General features: G+C 43.3%; 2 protein-coding genes across 5 annotated transcripts; one reads left to right on the top strand and one right to left on the bottom strand.

The window, feature by feature from the left end:
- Window positions 1-661: 661 nt before the first annotated feature.
- rd3 (retinal degeneration 3, GUCY2D regulator) lies at window positions 662-14,877 on the top strand. 4 transcript variants are annotated; one of them, XM_035617989.1, is made up of 4 exons: window positions 662-937; window positions 9,420-9,832; window positions 12,217-12,530; window positions 13,829-14,877. In XM_035617989.1, the coding sequence occupies exons 3-4, from the start codon at window positions 12,241-12,243 to the stop codon at window positions 14,184-14,186; spliced, it is 648 nt and encodes a 215-aa protein (XP_035473882.1). In that variant the 5' UTR covers window positions 662-937; window positions 9,420-9,832; window positions 12,217-12,240; the 3' UTR covers window positions 14,187-14,877. The 4 variants fall into 4 exon arrangements, with proteins under 4 accessions (XP_035473882.1, XP_035473881.1, XP_035473883.1 ...); XM_035617988.2 differs by having other exon boundaries at window positions 662-2,779; XM_035617990.2 differs by having other exon boundaries at window positions 662-2,779; window positions 12,202-12,530.
- Window positions 14,878-15,526: 649 nt separating this feature from the next.
- On the bottom strand, window positions 15,527-19,297 carry si:ch211-22i13.2 (uncharacterized protein LOC553945 homolog). The gene is made up of 7 exons (XM_035618310.2): window positions 19,132-19,297; window positions 18,514-18,592; window positions 17,581-17,742; window positions 17,311-17,372; window positions 17,134-17,223; window positions 16,599-16,688; window positions 15,527-16,509 (listed from the first exon to the last, which is right to left on the bottom strand). The coding sequence occupies exons 1-7, from the start codon at window positions 19,132-19,134 to the stop codon at window positions 16,459-16,461; spliced, it is 537 nt and encodes a 178-aa protein (XP_035474203.2). The 5' UTR covers window positions 19,135-19,297; the 3' UTR covers window positions 15,527-16,458.
- Between the last annotated feature and the right edge of the window lie 1,090 nt (window positions 19,298-20,387).

Here is a 20,387-nt window from a genome sequence, read left to right as displayed (position 1 = left end):
GAACAGTAGTTTAGAGAGATCGACGACAAGATTCCCAAGGAACTTTGGACACAAACATTACGGATTAGAGTTCAGAGTTTGTTGATACGCAACCTTCGATTTCCAGAGAGAAGAGACTTTCTTCTCTGTGTCTGAGATGAGTGTGTGTGTGTGTGTGTGTGTGTGTGTGTGTGTGGGGGGGGGAATCTCATCTTGTGATTAGAAATCCTAAAATCCTAAAAATCTGATATCATCAATATTTTATCACCACATGCCGCGGCAAATCTGAAATATTAATCCGCGAAGAAGGTACAGCTGTGAGATGAATTATAAATGCAGATAAATGTGGCGATGAGCACGGAAAATGATCATTTTCATGTTGAGGATTTTGTTAAAAAATAGAAAGTTAGCCGCAATTAGAAATATTCAGCGGAAGTATGAGTGCTACCTTAAATCTGTCCTTACACAAAGTGTAGTAGGGAGAGCACATGCACACATGAGTGCAATGCTTGTCCTAATGTTTTGGGTCCTTGTCGTGTTATTATTTTTTAAAAAGTGACAAATCTTGCCCTTGTGTTTCCTCGGGGCTGTGGAGGAAGGTGTGTGGTTAATGTTTCACTGACGGCCCGCACTGCAGCGCCTCTCCTCCCCCACCAGCCTCTCAGACTTTGATCGCAGAGTGGAGAGGGTTCAACCAGCAGCAGTGAATTCCTCGCTGATAAACAGGATGCAAGCAGAGAAGGGAAAAGAGGAGATCGACACCCTAACGCAATCTCTCAGTCTCAATCTTCGCCCTTCCTCGATTATGTAATCGACGTACAGTTCAGATAAGTGGCCTCTTCTTTTTTTACACCTGTTATGAGCGTCCATGTGCGTCGCTATCAGCCACTTGACCACCCGGGGTCAGGAGAGCAGCAGCTCGTTACACGGAGGGATCCAAAGACAAAGCAGGGGAAAGGTCAGACCTTAGCCAGCTTTTTTTCCCCCTTATATAACTGGCCCATTACTTTATCAATTGAACAGGATCGGAAACCGAATCACAAGAAAAAATTCATACATAATCAGCTTTAGGAACGTCACAATTTCTAGTGATCACCACAAAAATATCCATTAGAACAACTCATCTCTCTATCTATCTCTCTATCTATCCATCTGCCGTTTGCCGTACGTAACGATGAAGCATGAAACACACTTTTGCTGTTACACAATGGGTTTGCTGCTCCTCCGTCCGCCTGATGTCATCATCCTCCTCCTCATCCAGCTCACAGATTTTAATGGTTGTCTTTGGAAAAAAACACTCACAGTCACACTGCTGTTGTATTATTCCCTGCCCCCAACCAACACAACACAACACACACACACACACGCACACACACACACACACACACACACGCACACACACACTCATACATTATCACGAGGAGGTCTGTACTAACTGACAAAGCAGACTCACTGCTGCGAGTACAGACGCTGCTAACCAGCTCAACACATGTGGTCTGTTTGTCGTTGTCCCTTCCTACTTATACACACCCACAGATACGTGCACTCATCTGCCTGGTGAAATTGGATTCCATCGAGTGACTGTCTGTCTTACGTAAAGCCTATCAAGTGGCCATCGTATGATTAAAGCAAATTTGTTGACCATTTCGGCAGATGTACATGATTCGGCCACATGAGCAGCTTCAGGAAATGTCAGTCGTGTTTTTAGGTCCACCACTTTGGTCCAGACTGAAATATCTTTAATTTTTTACGCATCCAAAGCCCCAAGACGAGAAAACAAATGGCCGAGTTAAATCTCGCGACAGCTTTTGGATGGATTGATTGAAAGTCATTTACTACAGATGTTCACGCAAAGCTGATGATCATTTTTTCCAATGTGACCATTTTCTGGCAATACTAAATGAGAATCACACCGGGATCAGCTGTAATGTGACAGCGAGCTAATGCACTAGAACCAGGATAACAAAGAATTTCGGCGAGAGATTTGGGGCATTCCACCGACAAAATATTACAAAATTAGCAAAATGCATGTTTTAAAAAACTATTAAGTCAACTTTTGAACATGCCAACAAAGGCAGAGAAGAAGAATTCAATTCGTCCCCCGTCTGTGCCTATTTATACACGTTTTACACCATAAAGAAAACTCCCTACTCTGCATCATGCCGTCTGTATGCAGATGTGTCGTCTGAATCTTTTGCCTTAGCTATTCTCTTGTTTAGTTCCTCTACCTGTTGAGTCACCTTGAGTTCCCCTGTGGGAAGAAAAATAAATGAATAAGATCCTCACTGGTCTCGTGATTTAGAGCTGATGGAGAAAACCAAGCAGGAAGCCATTACTTCCTGTCAGTGTTGCAAAGTGCTCAAAGATGAGATTTTGTTTTTTTGCACCCCAGTCCTCTGTCGGCGAAAAACCTTTGTTAGGTATATGATATTATTGCAACCTTCGTGGGACAATCTTGGGGTCTCACGCAACTGTGCAGCAACCGTTGACTCACACCGCAGATGAGTCAGGCTGAGGCCGTTTGCAGTGTTTTCTGAAGACACACGGGTTTTGCAACGCAGACTAAATCAATCAGCCGGTAGTTTGGCAATCCCTGGTCTCGAGGCGCGACATTCAGCATGGAAAGTGAACTCCAATCTGCACGGAGGAATTTATTCTTTCATTTTCGTTGTACGTCCCGCCATCTGTCCTTTGCAATATGGCAAACGTGTAACAGGCGGAGATTAAAGTCCTCGGGCTGTCGCCGCCAAACTGACGATGGGACGGCAGGCTGCTGGCGAGCTGATCTGAACTCCGAGGGGTGAGCGGGGAGAAGTGGGATGCGATTTACATAATGTCTTCTCTATGAAGTGTGTCATCACGATTTCTCGTTGGCTCGATTCTTTTAAAGATGCTGTCGCTTGAAGCTGCCCTGGGTCTAACCCGGGAACAGGAGGGCATATCTATGCAGAATGTGGGAGTTGCCTCGTCCACAGGGAGCTATCACCCGACCCTTCAGCTCCCCTCAGCTCCGTGGAGTGTTTCAGCATGTTTCAGCTCATTGTTTCTGACATCTGATGTCAGATGGTAGTGGTGATGATGCTACCGGCGGCTGGTTTTTTCTAGGTTTGATTCAGTCGGCCGGATTCAGCCGGTCGGGTCTACAGCGTATTTCCTATTTGCCGTCACCAGCGTGTTCCCGCACTTACCGCTGTTGCCTAGCAACGGAGCAGCAGTTGCCAATGGTTCGAAGGTCCGTCACCAGCGTGCAAGGAGCACATTGTCTACCCTGCAGTTGGCTGGAGGACTGTTTTGGAGGGACTGCTGCTTGAACCTTCGATTGAAAAAATGGACTGCTGCAATTGCTTATGTGGTGTACTGTACGTCAGACACGCTATTCATTAGTTTATATTATTGGTTATCAAGAGAAAGAAGTTTAATTAACATCCAAATTGCCACATTTCAAGGACATGTTCCAAATGTGATCATGTAATCCGTGACAATGACGATAGATTCAAGCCGCTTTCAGACATGCACTGACATTTTCCTGACCTTTTCTGACGGGGGCTGTATGGGAGCAACGCAAATGTTGCTCCCGACATTCTCCAGAACTTCTCCTGCCAGGCCCCCTAGTGAGATGTCCTCACAAGAGCCCCACCTGAGAACAAAGGAGGAAAAGCTCAGAAGATCCACGGCGAGCTAGTGGGCACTTCACCCACTAGCTGTCTGAAAACAGCCATAGTCACTTATTTCTGTCATCTAATTACGTAATCCCTGCCACATGTAATCTGCTACAGCCGAACCCTTTGAGTGCTTCACCTTTATGTCGCCGTGAGGTGTTACTGAGCATCATTTTACTTTGAGCCCGCGCTTATCAACGAGCTCAGGCCTTTAATGAGCCGAGAGCGTATTCAGCGCCCAGTGCACTGACCTCACAGTCCACAGTCCCTTTCTAGTGAAATGTGACGCTGGACAAAGGCCAATGAAAAAGGGCAAGTCAGCAAATCAGAGTTGTTGTTTTTTTTTCTCTCACTGCACTCATGTGATCTGCCCTGAACTTCCCTCCCCACACAATCACACCGGAAGGCAGCTCGCTGCGCTGCGTCCCAGCCCATTGCAATTCCAGTCATATGGTAGGGAATGTGTTCGTTATTACGTAGCAACGTTGGAGCAAGTGGCCTATTTTTCCTTCTTCAATGGCAGTTTATTGAGTCCGATGAGGAAGCCGCCGCGTAGATGACATATGAAGAAACCCTCTCAGGCTACTTTGCAGCAGCAGGAGGTGAAATGATGAAACAGCTTTGTACATTTGGCATTAAGCTCTTAATACCCTCTGATGGATGTATTTTTCATATCATAATCCCTCTGTTCACTTGTCTTTCCTTTTGTTTCCAGGACCCCCCCCCCCCCCCCCGCATCACCCTTTGCACATTTCTTGCAAAAAAAATCTCCACCTTTCGTCCTTTTTAATGTGGTGGAAGAAACAGTCCAATCCTTCACTTTCACTCCTGCATTCAAAAGAGATTAAAAGGATTAAAAGAAAATGAAAAGATCACAACGTCAGTAGTCAGTAGTCATTCTGCTGTAAACTGGTCAGTGGGAACGATATGTTATTGTAAATTACATTATCACATTGTTGATAAAAAAAGAAATGCATAAGTTGTATTTTATATATTAGTATTTCAGTCCAGTAGTTCCAGTAGATGTAGTGTAGTTCAAGTCCAGTAGGTCCCAACCTGGGGGTCGAGAAGAAAATGTTTCCCTCGGACATTTTCTATTGTAGAAGTAGTGCACACATGTTGTTGTTGTCATGAATTATTCCAATATTTCGTGTACGTACGAAGTAACACAAGACTACGGCATGTTTTGTAAAAGGCTGTGGATCACATAAGTCCCCTGAGGGGCGTCACAGATTGTACTGCACACGGAACCCTGTATCTTTAGACCTGTGGTTCAGATAAGAAGAACCCCTCTGAGGGGCGGAGAAGAGGAAGACGACGCCTCAGAAAAAGCCACAGAGGAGAGAGAAGTAGTAGACAGAAGTAGTATCACAATATGGGAAACCAGGAGGAAACTATTACTGATCTCTTGCAAACATACGTAAAGAAATGTGACTTAAAAGGTACAGTGTTTTCTTCTGAAAGGGTCGTCGGATAAGCCTTTTTCTTTTTTTTACCCAATTTAGTTCAAAATTCAGAGCGAATGAGCTGCGTCGTCTTACGCCTGGATGTAGAATGTGATATTAATATTATTATTATTTCAGTAGAAGATTGTCATAGTAGTGAGTGGTCGTCATGCATCATACGGCCTCACACGCAGACGAACCCAAACAGTTTCCCAGAACTCGACCTTGTCTGTTGCAGAGTTTCGTGGCGCGGCTCATCATGTGACTGTTCCTCACTTCTCTTCAGTGTGTGGAGCGCAAAAAGGCCTGACACATGTGCCCTGTGTGTGTGTGTGTGTGTGTGTGTGTGTGAGGGGGGGGGGGGGGGGTTCTTTGTGAACCAGCCTGACAGTCAAACAAAGCTGACATTCAGCTCAGTCTGCACTTTACTGCTTGTTTGTTTGCTGGAGGAGCCAAAAGGCCCAATTGTCTTTTTAACGCGCTACACACAAAGTGGAGTGAGTGGAGTTAATTTATCGCACACTTCTACTGCGAATGTTTATCCGAGGCCCACCCCCCGTTGTCATGTAAGGAATGTGGTCATGCGTTCATATTTATGCAGAAGGTGAGGCCGTGTGATCTTTGTGCGATCAAACTTTTCAGGGCGCTTTTCTTCTCCAGAATGTGGAGAACGAGCTGTCGAAGCAAACACGCCCATTGCCCCCGTTCCGCACGCCCAGGATCACCTGGTCCTCCACCCGAGATCCGCCCGACTCAGCTCCAACCACCTGAGGCGATTATTATCTCAACAAACTCAGATGTTACAGCAGAGGCAGAGAGATGCGCCAGACTTTGTTCGCGGAGCCGCTCGCAGGGGCTGGAGCGGTGACAATCTACCATCTAGTGGTGTGTTTGTGTGCTGACGAAACCCTGGAGCAATACTGGTTTGTTTCAACCTCAGCAGAAAAGATGCCACAGGGAACTGAGTATGTAAAGAGCAAAAGATGGAATAGAAGTGATTTGTGAAGGTCGTGTCATTCCAACCTGTTTTACGTCTCCTACTGAACGTGCCACCTTGTACAAAAAGTTTCTAATGAGTTGGACGAAACATGACTGGACAACATTTTTCACTCGAGCGTCAGAGCAAAGATCTGACTCAAAACGAAAAAAACCCCACCAAGATTTCTTGGAGATTGCTTCAATGTTTTTGGCCGAGGGAAGAAAGAGGCTGATCCACTCGCACGTTTTATTGGTTCAGGCTCTTATGAAACGATGTGACACTGACTCACCGTCTGTTGTGACTCAGCGTCCGCATCACTTCTCAGAGAAAAGGACATTCAGATTATCAGGATCAACTTTTGTGTGCGCGTGTGTGCGCGTGTGTGTGTGTGTGTAATCTTTTCATCGGTTTGAGAAAGAAATAAGGGATTCACCAACAAAGAACATAACTTTAAACAGTCTCTATTGTTGAGCTGTTTTATTGGCCGTGTGCATCGTGATGTGTCGCCCCCTGTTGATGAATGAATGAATTCAACTAGTTAAACTACCCTTTTGAACTGTGTTTATTATATTATTATTTACCTAAAGTGACTTATTGTATGTACAGGAGAAATTGTTATTTAACTGTAGAGGTCCAATTTGGCAGTTGATATTTAAAGGGAATTAAAAAAATTAGTCCCAATAAGAATAATGAGCACAATATACCAGAGGAGAGAGAGAGAGAGAGCTCAAAACTGAAGGTGACTCTGTTCCTTTACTTTTCCTAAAATGCCTCTAAGATGTATCACTACAAAAGAAGAAATGAAGAGAAAGGGACATTACGTATGTCGATAAATGCTTGATTGTTCAAAGCCATAAGAAATATAAAGAAGTCACTACAAAGTCAGGTGCCAATATGGCCGCAGAGAGAAAAGGGCACAATGCATTAAAACAGGTGGGATGGACATCAATAAACAAACAAAAAAAAATTTGAAGATGTTGATGAAATAACTATCATCATGGCCATTCATTTCAATTATTAGAATAATCATACAGAGCCATCCTTTGGTCATTCGTCTTTAAGAGACATCACTGACGTAGCACAAGGCAACAAATGGATTTATAAGAAATAAAAGAAACTTTATTGAATCTAACCAAATATATTTAAATACATTTTTATGGATTTTTATGTGACAAAACAAATTAAACACTGAACACCCTCTGCCAGGGGTCAGTGACCCCCACATGCACAGGGCTCTGGATGTGGACGATGATGAACACATTAGACGATGAGAGGTGGGGGTCTGAAAGATCTCGTCATGCGTCACACAACACTACAAAACCTGCCAAACCTCGACGCAGACGCCGGTGACGCACCGGCAAGACGCCGCGGCTGCTCGCTGAGCGAGGTTACCGTGGGATTGATGGAGGGGAATCACTTTAGAGGATTAGCGCTGCCATCTGTCCGGATTACAGGGAGAGCTTACCTGCCCCATCTGTCACCTTCCAGGCCGAGGCATGGAGGAGGCCTCGCTCACACTGTCTGTGTATCAGTGCATTCAGAGAAGATTAAATACACGACACGGTGGCTCCGTCTGCATGATGCCACTGTTCAGTTTGACTCCCTGCCCTCGCGCGCTCCATGTGCTCCATACGAACACCGGCAGTGCAACAAAATGGGCTTTTGGAGGAGGAAGGTCAGGGACGTGATAAAGGGTAAACCCACCAAAACTCACCGCACGATTCCCTTTTCACGTCAGCTGCAAGACAATAGATTTAGGTTTTGACCGATCAATATCAGTTTCTTATTAGGGATACATTAAAGAAGATTTACAGGGTGTAACCAACGACTTTATGAATATAGCGAATAAATCCTTTTCCAAAGGGCAAACCGATTAATTAGAGAAGAGGACATATACCTGGCAAACAGACTTCTCAGAGGCCCGACACTCCAGGTTTATTTATTCAGGCCGTGAAGGAAACATCACAATTAAACAATTCAGTAAAGTAGATTGATTATTTAGTAGCAGTTATTTCAATGACGAATGGCATCTGTATTAACTCTGTGAAGATCTGTAGGTGCAAAAGAATAATAATAATAATTTATGCTACGATCTTTGATCTTACATCTTGGGGGGGGGGGGGGTTGTGACACTTCTCGTTCTGTGTAATAAAAACAATAATCATAGCAGTCTGAAGCAGATGCATGAACCACATCTCTCACTGTTTTACCTCATGAAATTCCCTCATTCTGCGTCAACGGGCAGTTTTTCTTTGCCGTTTGTTTCTTTGCAGTTTTGCACAGAAATGAATGTAGATAATGAATGTAGATACTTTACATTTTAATGACTTTAGAAGGGGTTTTCTTTCCAGCCAGTGTAGACAGGAGGAACAATTGCACAGATTAAAAACTCTTCCTGATATGGGCATGCGATCAATGTCTTTCATGTAGCCCAACTGTTTGAAACAAAATGAACGGTGGCTGGATGAAGCTGCATCAGTTTCAAGGTCATGGTGTTATTCATGCCGACTCACTGTTACTGTTATTTTCACACCTGTACTGACAACTTGATGTGGAAAAAGGGCCTGTTGTGCAATATTAGCATTATTTGCTTCTTACGCAGCCAATCAGCTTGACATAATATTAATATATCAGGATTTTGAACTGTGAAAAATGTGCGGTTTAGAGTCGGCGTGCAGATGTTTCTTTCCGATCAACAGATGGTCCACCGATGAATTTATACATTTTTATTAAACATACGTTTATACTGGTCTTCTGTTGGCCCTGGAGGATGTGGATGCGTCTGCAGTGAATAAGAGGTCATAGTTCACCCAGCTTTTTATTTAGCAGCGGAGAAGGAGGAGGATGGTGCTGTGTGGCGAGAATGTGAAGGTTACTGTGAATCTGTGCGGAGAGGAAACCGTCTGATGTCAGCTGCTCACACCTACACACGGAATAAACCAACAAACCTTGGTATCCACCTACACAATGACTGCACATTCAATCTCATCTCCAACACACACACACACACACACACACACACACACACACACACACACACACACACACACACAGAGACAAACATTGCCTCCTGCAATTAGCACATTTCCAACACTCCCATAATTCATTCACGACTCTCTTGTTCCAGTGAGACTCATTATCGGTAGGAAGTTAATTTACGCCCGCTGCCTGACCTCTTGCAGATGTTGCACCGCCAATTTACTGTCGAGGCTGCACGACACTCGGCCTGTCCTCAAAACAACAACCTTTGATTTACCTCCCTCTTGCCCATCTCTGTCCTCTTTATCTGCCTCTTCATCTCTCTCTCTCTCTCTCTCTCTCTCTCTCTCTCTCTCTCTCTCTCTCGCTCCCTTTCAGCTGATGGAGCTCATTGTGGACAAAAAAGGGCTTATGAGCATCACTATGGCAACGGCCAACCGTAAAAAGCAACACGAGCACTTCATCAGGGGGACGTGATCCAATGGCTCCCGTTGGAGATGGTGCCCCCAACCTCCTGCAACAAGTAAAGGCAGGCCAGAGAGGCTCCTGGGAGGAGGAGGAGGAGGAGGAGGAGGGAGGGGGGATGGAGAGCGAGAGGTGGAGATTATGCAGTGGGACTGTGAGAGGACAGTAGAGCAGAGAGAGAGAAATCATTTCTCCTCTCTCTGCCGCTCTCGTGTAAAGCTGTCTGCGCTCCAAGGACTTTTCTGATTCTGCTTCACGGGGACTGTGTTTTTGGGGAGTTTAAGACCAACCCCAAAAAAAGAGAAGAAGAAGAAGCAGAAGAAGAGGTAAGGTTGTTGCTTGTTTATTATTTTTACAGTTCATTCTGAATTCTGCTAACGCCATTGGTTCAACATATTCAGAGACTGTGTCTGGATCTGCCAAAAGTGAGCAGCAGACCAAACATGATTAATGTTGTTTTGGAAATGTTAATACTATTGGATACCATTGTATGACTGGAAAGAAAGTTAAAGCCAGGATATTTTTCTTCTTGCATCATCCATGAGAACTAAATCTTGGTTTTGTACCAGGGACCGGTGGACATGACAGAGATAAAACAGTTGTCCTATATCCATGATTAGTGTAGCGATGGTTACATTAATCTGCAAATTGTTCTGTTAATCAATAAATCAATAAATTCAATCAATAAATTGATTAACAGATTAATTGATTAACTGACTTATTTATGTATCTATATATTTTTCCTATAGGCCTTTTTATTTCTTCTGTGAAGGAATCAATACATATGACGACAAAAACATAAAATACATTTAAATGTATGGAATAACAACCTATATGACACACTCATGGGGGTTACTCAATGGGCTGCGTTCAAAGAAAACCATACGAAGAAAAAAATATGTTGTTGCTAAATCCGGATTTAGCCTTTTAATGATGTACGTGTTACAGATGAACGTGTTACATCAACCGTTAAGCCTCTTCAGCCCCGTTACACAACTGGAAACTTTCTACCGAGGAACCGGAAGTGGGCCACTGCGTTACCACAGACTCAGAGTTTCACTGTGGGTTTACAACTCTTTGTTTTAGTTACGATTTGTTTACTTTTTGGAAAATAAAGTGCGCCGAATTATCCTTTAGCTGTCGGAGTTTGATATGCGCCGTTTGATGTGTCGACAACTATCAAATGAATAACTTTGATGAGGACGAAAACTTTAAAACGCGATTATTCTCAGGCCGGTTCTGGCGCGCTTCCGTCCTCTTCCGGTTAGTTTGTATTAGGCTAATATAACGTTAATTATGACCAAGAAACCCGGAATTCTACGACTTTATGGCAGAGTAGGTCATAATTACAAGATAGGGATGTTTTAATTTCGAGTTAAAATTCTAAATCATCCTTTTCTTTAGTGATGTTGCTCCGTAACTGCAGTGTGTCTGACTCCATTTTGAATTTCAAGATGTTAATCTGCTCAGACATTGAACACTGGTCTCACTGTGTGACTCTGAACAGGACGCTTACAAAACCAAATAGACAAATACATGTTTCAGCTGCTGGACTTTTTATGCTTCATAGGTATGAAACTGTAATATCATGTGTTTCAAGGGGTCCCAGGCTAAAGGCACCTGGGGGGCCCTACTGTACATTGAACCAGGGGCCACGTTGGGAGGTTTCCGTCTAGTGTCTTTGCGGTTCCTTCCGATCATAGAATTGATGGTTTTCACAAAATTCTATTCTGTTCTATATTTTATTCTGTACGCCCCTCGGCTAAATGTTATGTCACTTAACGTTCCTGTTATTTTCACAGTTAAGCGATTAGTTGTTTGAGCAACAAAATATTATTTTATTCATATTAAGCCTATTTGATAAATGTTTATGCACTCTATTGATTCTTGCACTTTTTGGTAATATCTTCATCGTTGAAATACAAATACTGTAAATCGCTTTGGACAATAGCATCTGTAATGTAATTTATTAGAAATGTGAAACATTTCCAACGCCCAAGCCAAGATGCTCAGGTCCTAAAATCGCTTTATCTTTTTGTAAACCCAGTCCAACACCCAAATACAGCTAAAGCTTTTTAAATTATCAATTAATCTGTTTTTTTTCCCTTTTCAATCATTCCTTCTCTAATCGTGGCCTCCGTGTCTTTGTGTTGCCTTTTTAAAACAAACGCACTGGATGTGAAACTAAAACCTTCACTTTCGAATTAGTGACTCACGATACAGTCATTGTCTGTTTTCATCAGAAAAAGCAAAGCAAACGAAAGACTTGGGGGATTGATGGAATTGAATATAGCATCTGTGGGTGGCGAGCGTGACAAGGAGCTGATGACGGCCGGCAGAGATGGGAATACGTCCAAATGTAGAAAAAGATTTTTCAGAGGATGTGGTGTGATAAATGCCAATTTATGCAAACATGTACATGTTTTCTACGTTATATGATAAAGTGTCAAAACCAAAGAGAAGCGTCTGTAGTGTCTTCTCCTCGACTGCTGTAGCTTAGGAACACAAAAACCATGATACCAACTGAACTAGACAATCACTGACATGTTCAATGACACAGACTTCAAATGCTGTTTAACCTTTCAAAAAAGCAGCAAATCTAATATGTAAAAGAAGAAGAAAAAACAGTGTGGTCTCACTTTATTATCTAGTCACATAGAGCCCCTTCTGTGATCATGGTCCCAACCAACCATAGTTTCTTTCTCATCAGCGGACTGTGAAGGAGGACAAGGCCATGGCCTCCTGGTTCAGCTGGAGCGAGCCCTATCACCCGAGCCCCCGGCGGGACCCGGCCGACGTGGTCACCGACACCCTGATGCTGGAGTTCGGCTGGCAGCTGAAGGAGGCCGAGCGGCACCAGAAGGAGAGGGAGAACGAGTACCGGCGCCTCAAGACCGGGGTGGACTACAGCTGGCTGGCCACCACGCCTCGCTCCTCCTTCAGCATCAGCACCGGGGAGCGGCTGGGCCTGGAGGACCTCTGCTCCAAGGTGCCGCCGTCCTGCTGCGGCCTGGTCATACTCAAGTGAGTCGAGCTGACGGTGAAAGTGCACAGAAACACAGGATTAGATCCTGCTGTCACTGAGATAGTAACACTCTATTAGATCCAAGAATATTTTATTTTTTTATCAAACTTTTGCTTTTTTGAGGACCCCCCCCCCCTCCTTTTTCATCACCACTACTTCCCTGCATGAAAGCAAAATCTCAGGAACAGGAATTTAATATTTATGGCCAAGCATAACCATCAAATGGAAAGACTGTTATGTTATGTGACCAGTGTGTCCTGGAAATTTCATGAAAAACCTTTCCGTTTTCGTCATGGAAACGGATCAGCTGACCATGTAATGCTTTTAGCGTCGCCGGCGTCCTTTTAATCTGCAGCAGAGTCGCCGTGAGCCCGTTTGAGCATCTGTTGGCAGAAAGCTGCCGAGGTGACTCTTGGTGTCTTGTTAAAGAGTTTGACAGCTTTTTGGGGAAGCAGCTCGAGAGGCGTTAATGTAGGTGAGAAGTGAGCGGCTAAGCACCAAGTGGAAGTCACACAACACACACACACACACACACACACACCAGGGGACAAGTGGAGCATGTTTGTGAGATTTTAATTAGCTGCAGGAAGGCGGAGCCCCTCAGTTGTCCGATCGGCCGTGAAGTGTAATCAACTGACGGGGAGATACTTCTCTCAGCCTTAGTCTTCCTCACACAGTGATAACAAAAAACCTTAAAATATCTGATCACAATCAAATGTGATTATTTGTTATAGTGACAGTCAGTGCCTCGAAGGTACTTTGAAGTTTGACAGTGGGGGTTATATTTGCATTCATTATTAAATCCTGATAAATCATGACCTTTAATGTACTTTCAATGCAATTCAGTAAAAAATATCATGTTCACTTATAATAATAATAGAAATAACAGTTATTCTAGATACACTTTAATAAATAGAATTATGGCCTCAAACTTGATTGGAAAAAAATAACTAATTCATCCTCAGTGTTAACATGTGTTTGCGGCTCTGGTCTGATCAGAAGCCCTGAACAGTGGGGAACAGGCTCCAGAGGAGACGTCTATTTAAAGGCTTGTTAGAGCCTCAGCACCTCTTGTCAGGAGGAGGGGGGGGGGGGGGGGGGGGGGGGGGGGGGTTAGCAGCAGGGCGCTGGTCACACTGGTGGGCTGCTGATTACTGTGATCCATGTTGCCGTCATCTGCATGTTCTTCTATGCAAAGACCAGGATGAAACCAATGTGCAACAAAGCCTCAGAAATATGTCAGATATCCTAAAATGTATTGACGGTTCACATACCCGTGTGTTCCTGCTTTGCAAAGGTTCAGGGAGGTGTTGCAGGCCAACGAGCCCGAGGTGCAGGAGGTGTCGGGCCTGTTCCGCTCCGTCCTCATGGAGGCCCTGGACCACATGAAGGAGGAGCAGGAGGCGCAGCGGCTGGCCCGCCAGTGGAACAACCGGCGCGCCGTGAGCATGTCCCTCGTGAACTTCAGGTCCCGGATCAAGATCAACCCCTTCGGGAGCACGGTGGGCCTCACCTCCGCCGCGGCCGACGGGACGGGGCTGGGCGACCTAAAGACGGTGTCCGAGGACGTGGAGAGGGGGACGGAGGGCGAGCAGAGGGCGTGGAGCATGCCTGATTTCAGATACAAAGGAACCGGCAGCAGTAAGGTTGTTTGATGTCGGGAGACGGTGGGAAATACGCTGCTCCCAGGACTCTGCTCCTTCTGCAGTATGAGACCGCTCAGCATTTATTCTACGTACCCTGTACGTTTTCATCTGAAAGGACAATGTCAGGTGTTTTTTTTTCCTTCCTCTCAGATCTTCTGTACCTCGACAACTCTGATTTACAGTGTCATGGTTGCGTGAGGTTATCACCTCTTACACCGACGCCTTTTTGTAGATTTTTTAGCACAACAGGAGATTAACTGTAGCCTTGTACAGATATTTATCTTATTAAAAAGGCTTTCTGTTTTTTTCTCTACAAAATTCGGTCGAGAGTTGAATTGATCTTTTATCACCGAATGCATGATATTTCTATATGTGTCGCTGATAGTCTCAAAACAAAATGAAAGATAATTATCAGTGTTCACGTCAACCTCATTGAGAGTGAGTCCTACTCTCTCCACTGGCAGCAGAGGGAGGACTCACTCTGCACAACAATTCATTTTCCAAGTTCAGCAGACTGAAAGCTTTCCTCCTGCGTTCATGTGCAGCAGTTTATTGCTGCTCCCCCCCCCGCTCATCACAAAGCAAAATTCAACAGTATACGACATGTTTACTCATCATCACTATAAAGCCTCTGAGCAATTTGATACAGTGACTGTTTTTTGTATTTCAGTTTTAATAAAATAACTGATTTATAACAGAAGTGACAGAATTTGGGGAATGGACGTTGAGAGTACAGTATCGTACAATAATCATCAAACACCAGAGTCAAGAGTCTCCTATTGTTTTTAAATAAAATGTACACATGTACACACGACTGGGATATCAGTACACACTGATAACACTGTGGTTCCCACGGCAAATGTTTTGCCGTGAAAACCCCCCCAAAAAACCCCCGGGTATTTTCCTACAGCAAAATGGGACAGTCCTAACCGTAGTAGAGTTGAAATGAAGGATCGACACAGGCAGCTGGTACAAAAATTATCTTAAACTTTAAAGAGGAACTTCACCAATTTGACACGTGTCGGTCTGTTAAAAGTCTCGGAGAACTGCTGCACGAATGGAGAGAAAAAAGTTGAAGTGAAATCTGATAAATGCCCTCAAATCAAATTATGACTCAATGTAAAAATGAGCTCACCCGATCTCTGCAGCTCAATGAAGCCAGAGGTGCCACATTAGCTACTACCAGAGCCGGAGGGAGGGAGGGAGGGGGGGGGAGAGAGAGAGAGAGAGAGAGAGAGAGAGAGAGAGAGAGCCGCGACAACTCCGTTCACTCAAATGGACCTTTTTTTACCAGCAATGGCGGATCATGGAGCCTCTCAATAGTTCCCGGAAGTGAGCAGCAGCACCACATTATAGTAGCAGCAGAATGGATCAATGGACCATCTGTGTTGCACTTATGAAGGGTAAGATGTTTAAATAATCAGATCGATATCATCAGCACATCTGAATCAAATCAACATGCGCATTAAAGCATTAAATCATGATATATTGTAAATAGATAAATGTATTGACTAGTAATTGTGGTTCTGTCACTCTGACAATAATGGATTCGAATGGCACGCCAAAAACCTCCGGGAATTATCTGAAGTCTGCATGAGTCTCGTGACGTGCAAACATTTTGGACTTTTGGACCCGTTGTTGCGACTCTCTCTCGCTCAACGGCTCTGCCTTCTACTAGCATAACACATCCAAATATCCAACCAGTCTCGTCAGTGGTCGAGTTGCAATGTGGGTGATGTAGGCACCAGGTTTCCACAAGGAAGGAAGAGGCATGGAACAAAAAGCAGAACAGTTTCTCTGTCTCAGCATGAATTTTGTTCATTAAAAAAACAAAACAACCTCCCTTAGTGAGATGGTCAAAGTTAGTGCAATGCTATATTGGTGGAGTACTCCTTTAAAAGGGGGGCGACCGTACGTTCAAACCACATGCAAAGTTAATCGTTGTTCAGATCAGCCACTTTTCACCTTTGAGTGATCCATCTGGCCACAGATAAAATTTCACGTGACACATGTTCAACAAAAACTCTTCTCTTGTCACAAAAACTACCGGAGTAAAAAAACAGAAGAAACTGGGCACCTGGTCACCTCGCTGTAGTAGCAGCAGCTCCATCCGGCTCAGTGCTGCCACCCTGTGTCCATTTAAGTTCTATACATGCTCTCTTCCTCGGAAAACTCTTCATGTTTCTTCTCCTGCAACACTCAGGTTTTGTTGTTGTTGTTGTTTCCTGAGATCTGACGACGCGTCCCAGCCTGACCACCACTTGTGGCGGCCGCAGTGGTGTCACACAGTAGAGTTCAAGAACTCAAGAAGTTCTGCCCGATTTTTATCCCGCTGAAACGAAAACGAAAAACGCAGGACGTGAGCTACGGCAAATAGCGATCCATTGTTAAACTTGGTTGCTTACAAAATGTGAAAATTACCTGTTTGTCTTTCTTTGACTTCTTTACCTTCATCTTGATCTTCTTCCCTGAAATCATGCTGTACTTGCCTTTTTTCTTGTCCTTCAAGTACTGAAGGAAAACAAAAACAAATGTATGATTAAAGAATCACTCGGATGTAAAAGGTTCTGCGTTAAATGTGTGGCACGAGGACGGTAGCGTCTTCGTCACCGTAGCAGGACTGGACTGACAAATCCTTCGCAACATGTTGTAACATGTTCAACATGACCAACTCTTATTATCTTCCCATTAAATGGCTTTGAGATTAAAAAAAATGTTTTGTGTGGTTTGTTGTATTAAGTCTGATTAAGATTTAAGTTCAAGGTGGAGAAGCAAACAAGGCAAAATCGAAATCAACACGAGGATCTTGTCTACTTGATTATCCTCACTTTATTGATAGATAGCAGCTTATAATGCTGATGTCCAACGGTGTAGTTGCAAATTAACCCATAAATACACAATTCTACTGTGAAAACACATTTAGCATGTGAACTGACTTGGATGGATGTTTCCCTACCTTGGAGATCTGTACAGGTCCCGAGTTTTCCTCTCCTCCTTTTGCTTTCTTGTCCTTTTTACGTTTATGCCGCTTCTCTTTCTTCCCTTTCTGGTTCAGAATACAAAGTACATAATACTCAGTTTTTTAAGTGAATGACTTCATAATTGTAATGAAACCAAATGTGCAGGAAATTACTTTTTTGTGTTGTTTCTCCTTTTTCCTTTTCTTAGACTGCTTTCCGGATTTCCTGCGGGAGTCTAAAAAAATAATTTAAATTAAATAAAGTCTAATCTTACCATGGATATTTGTACTTTTAAATTGATGAAAAATAGAAAGGTAACTTAGATTTACATCACATAATATAGAAAAGATTATTAAAAAAACCCAAAACATTTGAGGAGGAATTTAATAGATTTATCCACCAAAGATTCTCAGATGTATTGCAGACTCTGGATGTACACTCACCACTGCTGCTGCTGCTGCTGGAGCTACTTCGACTGTTGCTGGATGAGTGCGATGAACCTGATGAAGAGGCCGACGACGAGGATGAAGATGACGACGACGAACTGGAAGAGGACGACGAGGAAGACCTACTGCGGCTGCGCTTCCGCTTAGTTTTTTCTCGCCCTGAGTTATGAAAAACAAACAGAGGACACAAGAAAAGATCAAAATACAAAGTAAAAATTAAAACGAATTGAACTGTCCATTCAATTAGGGCCGAACATTTTATTCACAAACAAGAAAAGATAGAGCAGACTAAGAAACTGATCTGTTCTGTCGGTCTCTCTATGATCTCTTCTCCGTTTCCATATCTGTAGGGTAACCTACACACAACCAGCACAGTCAGAGTGACAGACATGAAACTATACTACTATTATATACTACTACTACCACTATGAATAATAATAATAAGAGTTTAATACATAAATCAAATATCTTCTTGACATTGGGCTATCTACAATCACTCTGACCATCTTCGACCAAGAAGATCATAGTCTCTCCACAACCCTAGTAGGTAGTAAACTTTTGTAGTATTGTGACCAAAATTCATTTGTCTAAAATGAGATAAAACACACAATGAACAAAATTTTTCGAGGAATTTGACTGACTGCATTGTTATCATTTTAAAAACTTTCTATAGATATCGTAATAATACCATATATGTGACATAACCAGGAACAACATGCTCCACGTTTGGTCATTAGAAAGACGCAGGGAGAGGAAAACTATGTAAATGTTTGAAGACGACTCATGGTGCAACTTCAGTATTTTAACTGTGGGACGTTGTTGAAACTGTGAAGAGAAACGGTGACCGGGTGGATGTTGCTCTGCTTCGATCAAACGGTCGGTGCGACGACCGTGAGTTTCTCTGTGTTTTTGGGGTTTTCTCTCTCTTGCCTGTGCTCGTCGATCTCCTCGTTTCCTCTGATCTGGATCTGGAGCTGGAGCTGGACACTCTGCACTCTGCTCTCGTTGACTGGAAACAAGAGCGACATGTTTGATTAAGGATGGGCGGGGGCGGCGGGGCGGCCAATGCAAAAGTATGGACACTGCCAAATGCTGAGTCTAATCGATCCTAGTGTCAATAGTGTTCAATACAACTAAAGAATCGTGTTTGCAACTGTGCTGCAGCCACATTCTCTGTACACATGAATTATATTCTCTATTAACCATAAAAAGGTGAATTAGGTAATTCACAGAGCAAATGCCAAATCGATCTGGCGACAATTAGAACAACAAACAGAAGTAGCATGTAAGTTAATGCATCCACCTCTCAAATGTTGTTAACCCATTCTCTGCCTGACACGTGACACTGGCATTTACTGACACAAAGTATCAATAGATGTGTACCGATGTCCGTGGTCCGTGGTTTTGACTCTGAATGAATGAAAAACGGTTCTTTCTGAGGGGTGTAACGCTTCAGCAACAGGACTTCACTGAGCTAAAGCTAAACATGCGCTGTTTTGATGTTAAATAAACTCCCGATGCCGGTGAAACGAGGGGCTGTGTACTCACCATGGCTGCAGCAGAGTGCAGTTAAAATGTCACATGTACAATGGCAACCCGGCTGCCGGAAGAAAAACGAGCGAAATGTGTAATTATTTGCGGCTGTTTACGTGATATTCGCGTTAGCTCGCATCCTGAGCAGACATTTTGTTTCCCGTGATGCACCGCTGTTCAGAACCAGGAAGTGACAAGGGCAGAGAAGCCGCGACAGCGCCCCCAACGGCGACCGAGAGGACTAAACAGTCATTACCTCCCCATGGTTAGGTTTGTTTCATACTGTATGGTTTGTTTTTCAGCAGCATTACGCAAAAACTACTGGATGGATTTCCACGAAACTTGATGGAAGGGTGGGACATGGTCCAGGTAGGAAACAATAAAAATTGGCAAAGGATCCAAAGGGGTGGATTCAGGAATGTTTAAAAAAAACAAACAATAACCCCAATTTCTTTAGGACTTTTTTGTTGTTGTTGACATTTTCAACAATCACCTAGGACATAATTCATGGATCTTGATGAAATGAACAATGCATATTTTGGGGACTGATATCTATAAGTGTTTGCAATTTGGTGTGACTTGATTGGAATGTTGGGCCTTGTCGGGGGTATTCATTCAACTGAGTGACATTGTCTGTCTGATAGTGACTTTTAAACAACACAAGGAAGAAATTGACTCTCTATCCTCACTTTCTAACGTCTAAAGACTACTAGTTCAAATATAAACAACCCTTCAATGAATCTGAATTTTTTTCATTTAGGTCATAGAAGTAGGTTAAGATAGTTGACAAAACAAACACACTATCCATTTGACTAAAAGCTCTACAAGAGTCACACTATATTGATCAGCTTATTAGATTTGTTTGTAGATTTTTTTTTCTGGACTTCTTGGCCAGTGTGGCCAAAAAGTTGAGTTTTCATAACATAAACACTTAACATTAACAAAGATTTTTGATAAGGATCACTTGAAATTCCAGCTGTGTGACCAAGAGATATAGATAAGAAATGTGTGACCTTTAACAGTTTAAAACTAAACTTGTCAATGAAAATATGTAATGAAGACTCTTTTTTTCCCTATTTACATCAGGCACATCTTTTGCATTTCTCTGCTGCTAACCTCGAACATACATATAAACCCCAAACTGATCACTGATTAATTGGGTTCCAGTGATTTGTGTGTAGCTGGGATTGACCCCAGCCCCCACAGGACCCTCAAAGGATACACAGTTTAGATAATGGATGGATGGACGTTTGTTGTGTTTTGCTGGTATT

Source organism: Scophthalmus maximus, chromosome 18 (assembly GCF_022379125.1).
Source record: "Scophthalmus maximus strain ysfricsl-2021 chromosome 18, ASM2237912v1, whole genome shotgun sequence".
Taxonomy (NCBI): Eukaryota; Metazoa; Chordata; class Actinopteri; order Pleuronectiformes; family Scophthalmidae; genus Scophthalmus; species Scophthalmus maximus.
Note: the sequence above shows the minus strand (reverse complement) of the source record. Positions and strands in the feature narration are given on the sequence as shown.

What these genes read in the sequence shown, in the direction of transcription:
- si:ch211-22i13.2 (XM_035618310.2), bottom strand. An exon ending in AGGAGAAACAACACAAAAAA is followed by an intron (nt 17,224 to 17,310) that starts GTAATTTCCTGC and finishes ATTCTGAACCAG; the next exon opens with AAAGGGAAGAAAGAGAAGCG. An exon ending in AGTCAAAGAAAGACAAACAG is followed by an intron (nt 16,510 to 16,598) that starts GTAATTTTCACA and finishes TTTTCGTTTCAG; the next exon opens with CGGGATAAAAATCGGGCAGA.
- rd3 (XM_035617989.1), top strand. Translation starts at nt 12,241, where the DNA reads ATGGCCTCCTGGTTCAGCTGGAGCGAGCCCTATCACCCGAGCCCCCGG. An exon ending in TGCGGCCTGGTCATACTCAA is followed by an intron (nt 12,531 to 13,828) that starts GTGAGTCGAGCT and finishes TGCTTTGCAAAG; the next exon opens with GTTCAGGGAGGTGTTGCAGG.